The sequence below is a fragment of the Hippocampus comes genome, unplaced genomic scaffold, assembly GCF_001891065.2.
Source record: "Hippocampus comes isolate QL1 unplaced genomic scaffold, H_comes_QL1_v1.1 scaffold261, whole genome shotgun sequence".
NCBI lineage: Eukaryota > Metazoa > Chordata > Actinopteri > Syngnathiformes > Syngnathidae > Hippocampus > Hippocampus comes.
Window position 1 is genome coordinate 3,751,907 of NW_017805824.1, and position 14,844 is coordinate 3,766,750.

General features: G+C 41.6%; 2 protein-coding genes and 1 long non-coding RNA gene across 3 annotated transcripts in view; 2 read left to right on the forward strand and 1 right to left on the reverse strand.

The window, feature by feature from the left end:
- Positions 1–7,204, reverse strand: part of slc24a5 (solute carrier family 24 member 5) — a 10,406-nt gene extending 3,202 nt beyond the window's left edge. The window contains exons 1-7 of the mRNA XM_019886800.1: positions 6,886–7,204; positions 4,126–4,305; positions 3,117–3,200; positions 2,913–3,016; positions 2,712–2,812; positions 1,399–1,685; positions 222–428 (exon numbers count right to left, since the gene is read on the reverse strand). Of these exons, the coding sequence (XP_019742359.1) occupies positions 222–428; positions 1,399–1,685; positions 2,712–2,812; positions 2,913–3,016; positions 3,117–3,200; positions 4,126–4,305; positions 6,886–7,048 (1,126 nt within the window). The 5' untranslated portion in view covers positions 7,049–7,204. The remainder of the gene's footprint in view (positions 1–221; positions 429–1,398; positions 1,686–2,711; positions 2,813–2,912; positions 3,017–3,116; positions 3,201–4,125; positions 4,306–6,885) is intronic.
- LOC109525918 (uncharacterized) overlaps positions 3,890–14,844 on the forward strand; it is a 12,289-nt gene continuing 1,334 nt past the window's right edge. Inside the window, exons 1-2 of the long non-coding RNA XR_002170227.1 lie at positions 3,890–3,901; positions 4,828–4,830. This is a non-coding gene — a long non-coding RNA (uncharacterized LOC109525918). The remainder of the gene's footprint in view (positions 3,902–4,827; positions 4,831–14,844) is intronic.
- On the forward strand, positions 10,103–12,997 carry LOC109525917 (E3 ubiquitin-protein ligase RNF128-like). Its single transcript, XM_019886801.1, has one exon. The coding sequence runs from the start codon at positions 10,520–10,522 to the stop codon at positions 11,597–11,599; it is 1,080 nt and encodes a 359-aa protein (XP_019742360.1). The 5' UTR covers positions 10,103–10,519; the 3' UTR covers positions 11,600–12,997.

Genomic DNA, 14,844 nt, shown 5'->3' on the forward strand with positions numbered 1-14,844 from the left:
GCGCGTGCTCGTTGGAACTGCGGTCCCACCCCCCCCCCCCCCCCCCGACCCCAAACACACTCACAGTCATCTGTCCAGGACCGAGGCATCTCAGGAATTAAGCAGCAGACCAACATGTGAGTCTCCTCTGACATTTTCCTCACAAGTTCCAAACACTGTGATCCATAATTTACACTACAAAGTGTGCATTCTAACTTAAAACTCACGAGTGAACTTCTTACCAACAACAGTGACCATCCACACCAGGATGTATGTGAAACCTGAGATCCAGACTGCGGACATGAAGAAGGTGATGACGAACCATTGCTTCCAGAACCGCCTTCTGCAGTCGGGGACGGTGAGGAAAAGCAGGACGATGATCGGTAGGGACAGAACCCAGAGGATCCTTTTCAAATCGCTCTCGGGCACAGTGAACACACCTTTATGCTCTGTAGATAGATTGGCCACAATTAGGCTCAAGTAAAGTGAATTCAGGGAGTTGTTTCGAAATACATTATGCATGTTTAAAGATAGTTGTTGAAAACATGAAAAGAGTGAGAACTATACATATTGTAGTACCGAATTATGGAGATATAGCATTGAAATGTTTTTAGTTTCCCAGATTTTTTTTCTGTGGCGGTGTGCCTAAAACTGGGTCCTCCCCTACAGTATAATTTGAAATGACTTGAATAGCAGCGGTTGTCCAGCGCTCACTTGTAGATAGCAACCTATGCCCACACCCCAAAAATACATCTTCCCTTTGGAAAGTCCACTGGAATGGCCAATTTAGAGTGCCTCGTTGCCTGCCGTGAGTGTGCAGGAGAGCTCGGGATTTAAAAATAAATAACAACTGCCAGCGTGCAGACATGGCGTGGGAAAAGCCCTGCAGGAATATACTTTGCATAAGAGCCACCAGAGGCTTTAAGCGGATACGTTTTTCATGGTTCACACATGTAATTATGTTCGAAATCCATTTTTCTCGGACACGCCGTCCCAGCATTTGACTGTGGACACAAGGACTTGATTTTTCATTTTGAAGTCTCATTTTAAATAAACTCTTTTTAATCAGACAAAATTGTTAGGGTTGTGACAAATACTCTTCTGTGCCGTGTCAAATTCAGAAAATAGATATTTTCACTATTCAGAGACTTTTGAGATTGTATGTTGTAGAGAGGAACTGGTTGGCCTAAATTTGAATTTGGACCAGAGCATCTTGTTTCTTGCGGGGTTTTGCTTTGCGGAGATTTTTCATGCGTCTTGCAGTAAAGAGCCTTCATCAGTGGAGGACTGAAACTTTTCTCTTATCTCCACACAACATCTGTGGAGCTCAGCCACAGTGAGATCTTGTTCTCGGTTACAAAGCCTCGTCACATCTGACTGTTAAACGTTAGTAACAGTTGTGATGGTGTCACAGCTTACCATCAGGAATTTCATTGAGGCCATGCAAGCTAAGGGACAGATGGGAATATCCCGAGTCATCCTGGAAGATTCCACTGTCCGTCCTGGAGCGGCTGTGGACTCGCAGGCTTGTGTCGTCGTGCCAGAGGCCCACCAAGGGTCTCGTTTCGCTTTTCTCCCCAGAGCCTTTACCCAGGCAGGTGCAGCAAGGACTGATCTTCCTCAGGACAAACTCACTGATACGGAGGTCAAAGCATAGGACGACAATGTAGATTCCGTAGACCAAGAGGAGACAGGCCGCGTCGTACCTGAAAAGTAAGATGTTTGCGTGATGTTTGCCCATGGCAGAGTTCTGCTCGTGGTTAAACTTCTTGTGTCTGACAGGTTGTTGTTCTATAAACAAGTTAAGACTGAATTCGCCGCAGTTCTGCTAGTACCCTGGTCAGAGGCCGTGTTCCCTAGCATATTTGCGAATACTGGATTTTTTTTAATTCACTTATAAACACCCTGCCAAATATAAATGAATTGCTTTGGCGCCATTTTGTAGTCTGTTGGAGTGAAAGAACTACAGTATGTTGAAGTAGTGAGGGAGGACCTTAATTTAGTCAGCGCACAGCCCAGTGTAATAAAAAAGTAGTGCTTGTGGCACCTATCGGCCATTCTAAACCTTTTCGGGCGGGAATCAATTATTCACAAATTTTCCACATTAGTGGAGCTGCGACCTCCCGCAGATAGCGAGGGAACCCTACTCCACTTTTCTTGAGCTGCTTGTGGTCGTTTTTCTTCCATTGATGTTCCTTCCTTTTGTGGAAATCAACAAATTGTTGATGTCAAATCAAACTAATTAAAAGCCAGCTCTGTCAAATCAAATCTGAAAGAAACGTATTCAGAAAAGTATAATGACAAAGTTATCCTACACCTGATCCAGTTGGTGGCCCCTTAAATGTAACATGTTCAGATATCACAATTGTTGAATCACGTTCGGGCTGTAAATCTCACGTTGCCCTTAATCCTATGAATTATTAATCTTAAAGTAAACAAATGTTTAAACCTTGGCAGGGGTCAAGACCCTCGAAATCCTCCTTGTTTATGACTTCGAGTTCAAATCTTATCATCTCTGAATCTTGACTCATATCTTGATCACAGAAGCACAAATGATATGCATGAAATCTTTCTATAAAGGAGACATTTATCACACCGTGCTATCACATCATAAACGTCTGTGATGTCTTTTCGGTACTGTTTTTGTTCTTGCTGTCATGAGACACAATCAACAGCTGTTGTGTTTTACAAGCACCTCAAGATCCCATTCTCCTATGGTCATGCTCACTCACCAGTACACCTTGTTGTCAGAAATGATGGCAATAACGACGGCGACACTGATGCCGTACGCCAAGCAATCCCTGAACAATGGCCAGCAGGTGAGACGTCCTGCCTGGAACAACAAAAACAACATTTACAACTTGCATAAAGATCACACTTTTACAGTAGCAACTTAAGTAGGTCAATGTGTGGATGTACTGGAAAATGTGTACCATAGAGGCCAAAAGTCCACATGCAGCACAGATGCCCAAGAGGTTGTACACAGCTGAGCCCACGATAGTGCTGACCCCAATGTCCCCCTTTGTCACAAAAACACCTGACACACATTGAAAAAACAAACAAACAAACAAACAAAAAAAGGATGTTAGTTGAGGGAATGTAGTGAAAATTAAAATCATCCTTATCACAATGTTTACCCAGAAAGGCTGTCACCAGCTCAGGTGCAGAACTCCCAGCGGCCATGAATGTAGCACCAGCGACATCTTGAGACAGTCCCAAACCTGAAACATAATAGAATCATGGAACCAATAAAAGCATAAAAGAACAAAGTGTACTGTATATCGATTGTTTAAAAACAAAAAATAAAGGGACTATTCTCTTTTGCCAAGGAATTGTTAAAGTGAGTTGAGGAGCTTCATTTAGACAAAAGCAAGTCTAGAGACTTTCAGGGTTTGGTCAATATCGAATCCGAATAGCAAGGGCTCATTGTTCTATAGTGAGCACTGTTTTCTGTCTACATTTGCTGCTGTACCATTTGTGTTCAATCCTTTGCTAAAAGAGGTCAGTCACTGTAGCATCGATGCTATTTACAGTTTGCAATATGCTAGTCGACTGAAAGGATAAGCTACGTAGTAGTTTTGAATAACACAAGACGGAATTCTTTTTACGTTTAGTTTGACGATTAACTTTGACCTGTTATCTTATCAAACAAGGAAGTATAATTCCTGCACAAGGACATGAACAATGCCTTTCAACATAATTTCATGTCTTATGTTGTAATTAAATAGGCATGTATAATTTTTTTCAATAAATTCATTCATTCACAATCGAAGCACAATTCATAATGTGGCTTTAAAATACACATTAGCATATAAGAAAAATGACATGGACATGAAGACACAGTGCTAAATCAATGACTATGATGGATTTTTCATGAGTTGAGTTTGACCACTTTGTAGTATGCTTCCCACTTTGTAGGAACGTTTTAATGAATGCCTTTTCTGTAAAGTCCAGTTTGTTGTAGAACTTGCACAGAAATCTGAGCCCAGCCCCAGAACCCCTGGAATGAACTACTAGAAGAATGGAGGAATGACAGTGAGCCAGCAGGCCCTTTCTCAGGTTTGACATTGGTGAGCTTACCTCCCGGATAAATTCCGACCCACACACGAGTTAGACATTCTACTAAAGTATTTAACACCAACTTACGCTCACTGATGACTTCTAAGGATGGGAGGAAGTAGTCATCACAGACTATCGCAACGGCCAAGAGCATGTAGAAAATGAGCAAGAAATAGATGACAAGGCCTCCATCCTTCCTCTCCCGCACGGTGAAGAAGCCATCAGGGAATTCGGACGAGTGAGGTGCGATACACTCTGTCTCATTCTCTGAAATGGAAATGTAGTCATATTGGGACCCCATTACATTCCATTTTTGCACATCTTTACTAAAATACCGTTGGAGAACGCAGTAGTTGTAATGCGTTTTTTTTCTAATGGGAAACTAGTGGTCGGCATATCTGGCTTACAGCTCCAAGGATCTGGTTTTGAATACCAGCTGTGGCTTTCCTGTGTGGACTTTGCATGTTCTCCCTTTGCTTCTGGGTTCCTCCCACATTCCAAATTCATGCATGTTATCCAAGTTCAAGACAATTGTTGAAAATTGTTCACTGGTCCAAATGTGATTGGGAATGACCGGTGGCCAATCAAATTTGTGCACTGTGATTGGTTGGCAACCAGCCCAGTCGAGCGTGTACCACAACTCGTCCAGTCAGCTTGGATAGGCACAGTGTTTTTCCCCTTAAAGAAACCATTTAAAAATTAAAAATATATTTTAAAATATTTCGAAAAAATTGGGTTAAAAAAAATCCGCAAATAGGTACAGTACATCCATGGGTGACGAACCGTGAGTCGGTGGGAGTCCACTGTATTTGTTTTTAATTCAGTGATCCTTTCATGTACCACTAGAGGGCGCCCATATGACAATTTGAGAATCACTGTGACCATTCGAACTGATTCACGGACTTACGTATATGATGGACTAACAATGGCACTTACTCGCCGTAGCGAGAATTGAACTACCGGCAGCCATCTTGCTAAGCGCACCTATCTCAAATACATTGACTTTTCAACGGTGGTTTCACATTATTTTCTGTCTCTACGGCAAAAAGACTACAAGGTACTCAAAAAAAATGTATTGGCATCATTTTATCAAAACGATTAACAATGAATTGAAAGGAAAGCCCATGATGACAATATTCGCTGTGAAATGTGAACCAAGTCAGTTACAATTCATGATACTGAGGTAATATAATCTGACTGTCTGACACAAACAGTGAAGTTCGGTCTTTGAAAGGCTCTTGTTATGCCATACAGGAGTTGTGGCATAAAACATGCGCCATGAACAGTGTTTTCAGCCAAAAACCAAACAGAAGTTGTCAGTAACAGTGGCAACATAAGGTGGCTGCCCTCTGGTTTCAGTCGCAAGGGGCCAATTGTTAGTCCATAAATCGGTAATCTGAATATAAACCGAGGTTACGAGAGCTGTAAAAGGTTGTGTTCGTATGCAGTCAATCACACCAATGATATTCTTAACATACTCAATTCACTTTTTTTCCATTATCAAAGCATTGTTCTTTTATTATTTACAAGCTGCTTTCGAGTTATTATTCTGACTGGTGGCTGAGGCCAGTAAATGTCAGACTTGCCAACAAATTCTCAACTAAATCATTGTTTAAAGTCTTAAATTGTAATTTCATGGCTTTCCACGCCAATGAGACGTGGGCATTAGTGAGTCAAGAACTGCCACTGTTTGAAGTGCAAAATCAGGCGAAACATTTATAATGAAGCGTTTAATTGCTTGAACATTACATCGGCCTAATGCCTACCAACATCACAATGGAAGCAAGTGTCTCTAACAGAACTGCACTGGTGAATATCAAAATACAAATACTTTGATACTTAAGCAGATTTTGTCAGGCATGTGGTTGGAGAGCTATGCCGGTTCATGACAGAGGGAAAGTAAGAGTTTTTTTTTTTTTCCCAAGCGCCACGTTATGAAAACAAGTTTTGTTTGGACACGAATACAGTGGTTCTCAAACTTTTTACATCAAGTACCCCTTCAAAAGATACTTACCAAAATAAATACTAATTGTACTTATTGTAAGCCATAGCAGCATTGCAACATTAATATGTTGAACTTGATGACAGTGCTTAAATATGGGAAAATGTACTTTTTACCCCTTTCATTCCCTATTAAAATCAGTGAGCTACCACCAATGATACCGATATCACACTTATAGAATCACTGCACTAATCCATTGATCCGCAAAGTGTCACACTAGTATATAGGCTCCCTTCTACTGGTACATGAAAAAAAATAATAATTAAAAATTCTCACTCTGCATAATGTCACAGTGGGCTACACTTATTATTATTATCATTATTATTATTACCGTAATTTTGTTATGTACAGTTCAGTTGTGTTCAACTTCACTTAAGTCATTCATTATTTAAGTATTTTTTTCCATTGACTTACATTTATATAATATTAAAGTTTAAAATTTAAATTGTGCTTACGGGTGCTTAAAACATTACACAGTACTTGTATATGAACAATATACTATCACCATTTAGGAATAAATAAGACCCGTGTTTCATTTTTTTGAAGGCTTGGGCCCACGATGCCAATGTATCTGAATGTCGGGCATGGCCGTAGGTACTTGAAGTATTTATGCAGGTGGTACTTGTAAAAAGTATGACAAACACTGCACTAATCCGTAGCAAACATTCACTTTTACTTTTGTACTTCTTTCATTTTATTTGAGAAAAAAAAAACAGTTGAATCAATAGTTATACTATATTACCAGTCCCTTTTTCATGTGTCTGTACTTCTTGTAGTAAATACAGCGGGTGAGTACTTTAGCCACCTTGGTATAACTATTCAACGTATAAATGTGCTTTACTTACCAAGTGCACGGCGCACCCTTATCGTGTGGCTCCAGTCAGTTGTATTGGCTGTGAATGATACAAGCTGAACGCTGCAATACAAGAACAGGACAAACCCTAAAAAATAAGGTATAAAATCTTTTCTCTTCTTGCTCTGACGAGCTGCGACTTTATTCGTGGCCATTTGAGTTAAAAAAGAAGAAGAGGAATCCAAGAAGTCATATAGGCTTATGAAGTGTGCTGTATAAGAACTACAACACTACAAGCTGAGAAGCGAGTGAGGGAAAGAAAGAGAGTGTTTGAGGGGAAAAGCATCTTTTAAGGTCTACTTTGTTAAGAATGGGGGATCACGAGTTGTGAGTCATTCCAGTTGAGCAGACTGCAGCCCGGGGCGGTGGGGGGTGTGTGCAATCAGGATAAAGTGTACAAAATGTAATTACAATCAAAACATTGGGACAAGTAAATCACATTTACTCGTAAGTGAAACAACCATGCAAAACATACAGTAACTCACATAGTAGGGCTGAATGATTTTGAAAAATAATTAATTGCATTTTCCTCCCTTCGATATTACGATTGTGATTGAAAATGTTTTTAAAAGGTCCTATTCCCATGCAGGGTTTTTTTTTTTTTTTAAACAAATCAGATTTCTGATACATTTTTGGTCTTACAGGTTAGCCTTATGCTAAAATGCAGGAAAATGAACCATGAATAAATATGAAAGACAGTTTGTTTTTAAGACATCATTTTTTTATCTTTTGTTAACTATATTTATAACTTTTATTTTGACTTGCAGACTTGCAGTCTTTTAAGTGGTCACGATACACAATTCGTGTGTAAACATGCAGTGTAAACATAAGTCAGTCAATCATAAATCAGATTCCAACAATAATGCAAATAAATCTGTGGCTTTACAAATGTAATTTTTCATGATCCCTGAAACAATGACATGTAGACATGCACTCCCCAAAGTGTACCTGTGGCGGTCAGAAGAGAAAATATACAGTACCTGGTTTATAAGGAAAAGCTGCTTTCAAACGCATTTTAGTTACACTGGTTGTATTAAAGCAAGTGTGCAGACCTACTTGCACTTAAGGCCTTATATGGCATTAAAATGCACCAAAGCCGTTTCTAAGATACCAGTATCTCCCCCCCCCCCCACACACACACACAACATCAACATTCACGTGTTGAAAGGCCATCTCTCTTCCGTCCGCTGGGAGGCACTCTCGCTATTTCTATTTAACGGAACGACCTATCTCCTGTTTTTCATTTCAAACTTGTGAAAGTGACAAGAGCCTTTATCCGATCGTTTCATATGCGTTTATTTCACACAACCCGGGAACCTAAATCCGACTTTCCTCAAACACAATTCCAAAATTCACATATGGAGTCATGATAAATGCACACACACACACACACACACAACATTAAAAAACATTTGAAAATCAATCAATCAATCAATCAAACTTTATTTATATTGCACTTTTCATACATAAAAATGCAACCCAAGTGCTGTGCAATTAAAACTTCAAAGGTAAAACGCAAAAAGAGGACTCCCCTCTCCCCCCGAACATACACAAATAGTTGTCCCCACAATATGCTGGCACGCACGCACGCACGCACGACACACGCACGCGCGCGCGCGCGCACACACACACACACACGCACACTAATAAAAGCACCTTAAAATCAATCCTAAAACACACGGGGAGCCAATGCAGCGATTTTAAAACTGATGTAATGTGTTCCCGCCTTCTGGTCCTTGTCAGGACTCGTGTGGCTGAGTTTTGGAGTACAGTAGTTGTAAGCTTGAAATGCTCTTTTAGGAAGACCAGAGAGCAGGGCATTACAATAATCCAAGCGAGAGGAAATAAAAGCACACATCAACACTTTGATGTTGGCCTGAGAGAGAAATGGGCGGACTCTGGCTACATTCTTGCGATCAACACAAACAGTACAGCAATAATTAACGTCGATTTCACTGGGTGTGGTTGCTCTTGTCAAGGGCCTGCAGCAAACACTTAAGACGGAAGGTGGCAGTGTTACTTGAGAAAACTCTTGTTAGTTTTTGTTTGAATTGTACTCATGCATACCGTATTCATATGAGGAGAAATTCAGCTGTTTGTTTATTTGGGTTGCACACCACACTGAGAAACAGACACCACACGCATGTCAGGCTGATGGGCATAGACATGAACTGTATTCTCTCGTTCCAAAGGCCAAGTCCTGAGAGCTGAACTCCTGCTACCCCAACTATGAACATGTACAGTATCAAATATGCATCCACTAATATGGCCTGGGGGGGGGGGGCGGGACACTGAAAACATTGTTTGTTGACCGATAAGAATGAGTGTTTTTCTTCCAGCCGTTCAAAGGTGAATATTTCAAGAATTCACTGGTCACAACTTCTCACTTGTTCTTGTTATCAAAAAATGTCAGAAATGATTATACTGACATCTATTTACTTAAATATGCCCTTTGGATAAAATATTTAACAGTGTTCTATTGAGGTTGGTCTGCTCCAGTTTAGTGAGTGGAGAACACTTAGTGTGACAGAAAACCTCTCCATCTTGTTTGACATTGGAAGCGTCTCTTATTGTGTTTGTGTGTGTAAGTGTGGGTGTGTGTGCGTGTGTGTATGTTTTGTGCTTTCACTTGTGTGTAAGGAGATACAATGGAAATGTTTGCCATTACTTTCCTCTGCTCCATCCCATTAGTCTCAGATATTGCACCCCTTATGAAAAAGTAGTATATAGGAAGTATGCTAAATAAAGTATATAAACTGTACTTTTTCATCCTAAATTGGAAGCGATTAAGGTTTAAAAGTAAACTGTGAGTATCTGTCTGTATACTTTTCAGTACAAGCCAAGTATACGTGAGTGAAGTTGATAAAATGTAGTATTTAACATGTACACTAAAAGTTTACTGTCTCCAATTTAGCATTAAAAAAAAGTTTGCCTATAATATACTTGAATAAACGACTTTTGTTAAGGGACAGCTTTTAGTTCAATGAGTGTAGCTATTCAAACACAGTCATGTTTACTCTCCTCTACTGACTTTTCAAACATGTTGAAGTTGTGTGTTCCGGGCTGAGACAATTTACTCAAAATACCGGGAGACAAGTTCTGCCTCTTTTTACAGAACTCACCTCCACCACAAAAACAGGGAAGGAAACAGGCCAAACCAGAATAACCAGATGAGTTGCTTTGCTCATCGTTACACAAGCAAAAGTCAGCCGGTTGTATGACTCAAACACAACAGCTTTGCGCTTCGGACCCGTGTCCCTAAAATTGTCTTTATCGCACGCTTATCGCTTCGTGTAATTGCTATCTTGACAGTAAGAACAGTGTAGATGTGGGCTTTTTGTGTATTTCAACTTGTGGAATAACAGTATCCTACCCTGTGCGGAAAGTGCGCAGCGTTCAAGGTTCAGGAAGATAAGGGAGGTGAACGGCTGACGCATAGCTCGTGTTATGTTACCCAAAGTCTCGTATCAGATTACTGTTGGCAGCAGGTAGGGTGAAACCAGAGCTGTATTTAGATCGCCGTGCCTCCACCAAGCAGGAGCGGGGACTGGAAAAGGCGTGTTAAAGAAGCTAAAGAGCCTAGCCGAGCGCTTCCTTTTGTTTTTAACTGGAAGAAGAGCGTTACCATGGGTAAGAAGACACAACGCAGCCTGTTGCTTCTGCTGTTTTTGTCTGGACTCGTTCACTGTTCTGCCGCTCTGGTTTTTTGGACCGCTGTGGTGGAAATCAACTATTTCATCAGCCCCAACAAGACTGTGGACAAAGACTGTGAGTGTGGAATTTTCGGCCGCAACTCTCCGCTTGCACAAGCCGCAGGTTTCGTCGTTATTCCCAGGGGGGACCCCAAAGGCTGCGGCCCGGATCCTGTGTACAACGTCAGCGGCTTGCCATGGATAGCGCTCGTCAAAAGGGGAAACTGTACGTTCAGTCAGAAGATCAACGCCGCCAAACGTCAAGGAGCGTCTGCCGTGGTGGTGTACAATGTGGACGGCAGCGGCAACGGCACCGCTCACATGGCTCACTCGGACGCTCTGGAAATTGTCTCCATCATGATCGGTAACATTCAAGGCATGGAGATCGCCAGCTTGGTGCGCAACGGAACGGAAGTGCGGATGATCATCGACGCAGGCAGCCCCCACGGCCCCTGGATGGACACTTACTGGCTTTACTTCATGTCCATCGCCTTCTTCATCGTGACAGCTGCCTCGGTGGCCTACTTCTTGTTTATCTCGGCCAACCGCCTCTACAACATGCGCATGCACCGGCGAGCTGAGAGGAGGCTGAAATCCGAGGCCAAGAAGGCCATCGGGCGCCTGCGAGTGCGCACGCTGAAGCGAGACGACGAAGAGACGGCGAGCGAATCCCACATGTGCGCCGTGTGCATTGAGTCGTACAAGGCGGGCGAGGTGGTGACTGTGCTCACGTGTGACCACATTTTCCATAAAGCCTGCATCGAACCGTGGCTGCTGGAGAAAAGGACCTGCCCCATGTGCAAATGTGACATCCTCAAGGCTCTGGGAGTGGAGGTGGACGAGAAGGACAGCATGTCTCAAGCGGCGCCACAAGAGGTCACCGTCATCACAGTGGCGGGTGGGGAAGCCATGTATGAGGTCCCGCTCACTGACCCGCTGAACTTTGACCCCGAGAGACAGGAGCATCACTACGACAACGGGGCCTTTGAGGGCGAAGCTGCGAGAGGACAGTGACGTCACCACGACAAAGAGAAAATTCCGTCAAATTATCAGGTTAAAAATCAATATGCTTTGTTTCTTGGACCCAATGAATGCACCTCTTCATTGGAATACAGTGAACCTCCCTGCAAATCTGCGAATAAATGATGTCCTCGCTAAAAAAAGGTTTGTAAATGTCTATAGCTGCCACAAGATGGTGGCAAAGCACTATTGATGTCGAAATGAAACTCATCAGACATCAACTCACTTCAACATTCGTCCTTATGTCCTTCAACATACTGTTACTGCTTTGGCCTGAGCACCTTTTCATCGAGTAAAAACAGGCACATTCGCAAATATGCAGGGCTTCACTGTAACCTCACAGGACGCTGGGTAAATAGATTCACTTAATAATGCTGCTGCACCTTGTGTAATTAGCTCGGATGCCAATTCAGGGTGCGCTCATCAAGTCATCATTCAGCACAATGAGTAAGTCGAGTCATGTCGAGGCGAGAAGCGCTGGTTCTGTTTCGCTTTGCTCACATCACAAGCGAGTCGCCACTGTCAAAGAAGGAATTACGACAGAAAATCGGGCTCCCTTTGGTTCCAAATGTAACCTTTTCAAGAATAGGAACAAGAAATGTGCGCCATATTTCTTGTTCTTATTGGGTTATTTACTTTTAACATGGCAACCACACATCGGGTTGTCAAGCTGGATTTGCCACCGCAAGCCGGCGAACACACCCTTGGCTGGAAATGCAGCCTGACACATTGCACCATGTTGAGTGGAGAACATCACCCCAGGGGCTTCGTTCTGGGTCTCCTTTACGAACACGAACCACAAATACGTGTACATGTTAGCGCATATCAACTGCTTTCTTTGTTGATTCTGTTCAGCTTGTATTTAGAAGTGGGCAGTCCCACTGTAATAAACGCAAGCAATAAATGTCCAAAGTGGAGATGACGTCTGTGATAATGGTGATTGTGTATTTGTTTGTCGGGGGAGGGCGGGAGGTATCTTTTAAGTGTACTTCTTATAAAATGACAGTGCACACTCAGAGATTTGTTATCATGTAGGTGGGACTTGTTTATATTCCTGTCGGTTTGTGAATATACAAAAGCGCACGTTAGAATTAAATGAATCCCTGACTGTATCTTTCAACAATTTCTCATCTGGCTACTTTTTGGGACAGGCTCGAGATACATGAGATTAAGTGAGTCCTCCTACAACGGAAATAAAGTTGATATCAGTTTGTCGTTGGGCCTGTGTTGTTATGATAGCGCTCTCTCCATATTTTTGTATTCTGAATCATTTTGTTACAGATTTTAGGAGTCTTAAATCATTCTGTAACAATGACTATCATTTGTTGTATGAAATCACATTGATGCGTATCGGAATGCAATAAATCCCTCAAAATGAGGCTGATTAACATACGAGTTGATGAGAATTTTATGTGTGTGTGTGTGTGTGTGTGTGTGTGTGTGTGTGTGTGTGTGTGTGTGTGTGTGTACTTGTGTGTTTTACAGTATGTGTAAGCAGCCCCACAACATTATGAACACTTTCACAACATAGAATGATAAAATCCACAAAAAGAGTGAATACCGGTACATTTTAAAAATCAACATCTATCTCTGCTTCTGTTATTTTGGGTTGTGAGATGGAGGAAACTTCTATATCACTGAAAAACTACTGTGACAGTAGAACACCATACCGGTCTTTCAGTGTCACGAAAAACTGGGCATTGACGTCATTTCATTGGACGCTATACTTAGTACAGTAGCAGTATATTGCATGAATGTAACTTCCTCAGATGGGGCAAAGGAGAAGTCACAACAACATCAACAAAAACAGCAGCATTACATTAGTACAAAGTATATTAATGCAGTAGAGATCGGTGTTGTGTCTTGTAGATACAAGGTAATGAAACAAAATATGTGTTTATTTATTTATTTTTTTTTTGCAAGTTAAGTACAGTACTTGTAAATTGACCAAGGGGAGGAAAACCTGTCCTGGCATCTGCAAAGAAAACAATAGGAAATACAAATAAAGTACTTTATATGGTGCATGTGCAAGTTTCTTATTACTGTGTGATGGGTAGAAAAGGCAAAAATCATACTCAGGTGAGAGTATACTGTATGTTATTTGGTGTTAATATGATTCAAGTAAAAGTACAAATACTTGAAAAAGACAAGTGTCAATCGGTATTCAGTATTTAAAAAAAAAACAAAAACAAAAAAACATAACTCCCAAGTAACTGGTAAATAACTTTTGATTTGTTTATTTGAAAGAGAGCATGAACATCAAACAGGTCAAGTATAAAACAGGGATTATAGCCTGTAAATTAATGCACATTTTAAGCAACCAAAACACTTGAATATTAGAACTAGCCATCAGTACAGTTTGACAGCGCTACAGTTGCCTTGATAAACATCGTTTCATTACTCTGGTCATTTTCACTCATACCTAATCTTTATTGTTTGGCAAAGGCCGATTTTTATGATTGACAAAATGACTTTGCGATTGATAAGTCTGTTCAGATGCACCTAATGAATTGAATAGGTGTGCGGTTAGCGCTTAGGTGAACTGTACATACTGTATCATATCCGAGCGATGGGAGAAAGCGGCGGTGTAAAAGTCCAGCATGCTGCTGTGATCTCAACATTCACAGGTCAAATGTTATTGCAGCATCACAGTGAGACAGAGAATCAATGCTGATCTAACTAGGCTGGCTGGGAACGGCTGGCAAGCCTGAGTTTAGAGGCACACTCTGCTCACTGGTGGCACTCCTCTGATTTATTGCAGTTGTTACTGTGAAAATTGACTCAGAGGGTTTTCATTTAACGGCATACTATACAGTCGGTGGCTGTACACTCGAAACCGCATTTGACCTTCACTCCCTGATAGGCATCAAAAAGTGAAATAAAGCAAGAGTCGTTTGACTTCACTTCGGGGAACGGCTGGCAAGCCTGAGTTTAGAGGCACACTCTGCTCACTGGTGGCACTCCTCTGATTTATTGCAGTTGTTACTGTGAAAATTGACTCAGAGGGTTTTCATTTAACGGCATACTATACAGTCGGTGGCTGTACACTCGAAACCGCATTTGACCTTCACTCCCTGATAGGCATCAAAAAGTGAAATAAAGCAAGAGTCGTTTGACTTCACTTCAGACTAATACCCTGCAAATAAGAAAATAAGCACGTTTGTGGGGTGGGACGGACTGTAGGAGACATTATTTCAGTGCTTATCCTGACTGTTTTGTCCTTTACTACCATCTGCTGG

Excerpts from the sequence above, each read along its gene's own strand:
- LOC109525917 (XM_019886801.1), top strand. The coding sequence starts at position 10,520 with ATGGGTAAGAAGACACAACGCAGCCTGTTGCTTCTGCTGTTTTTGTCT.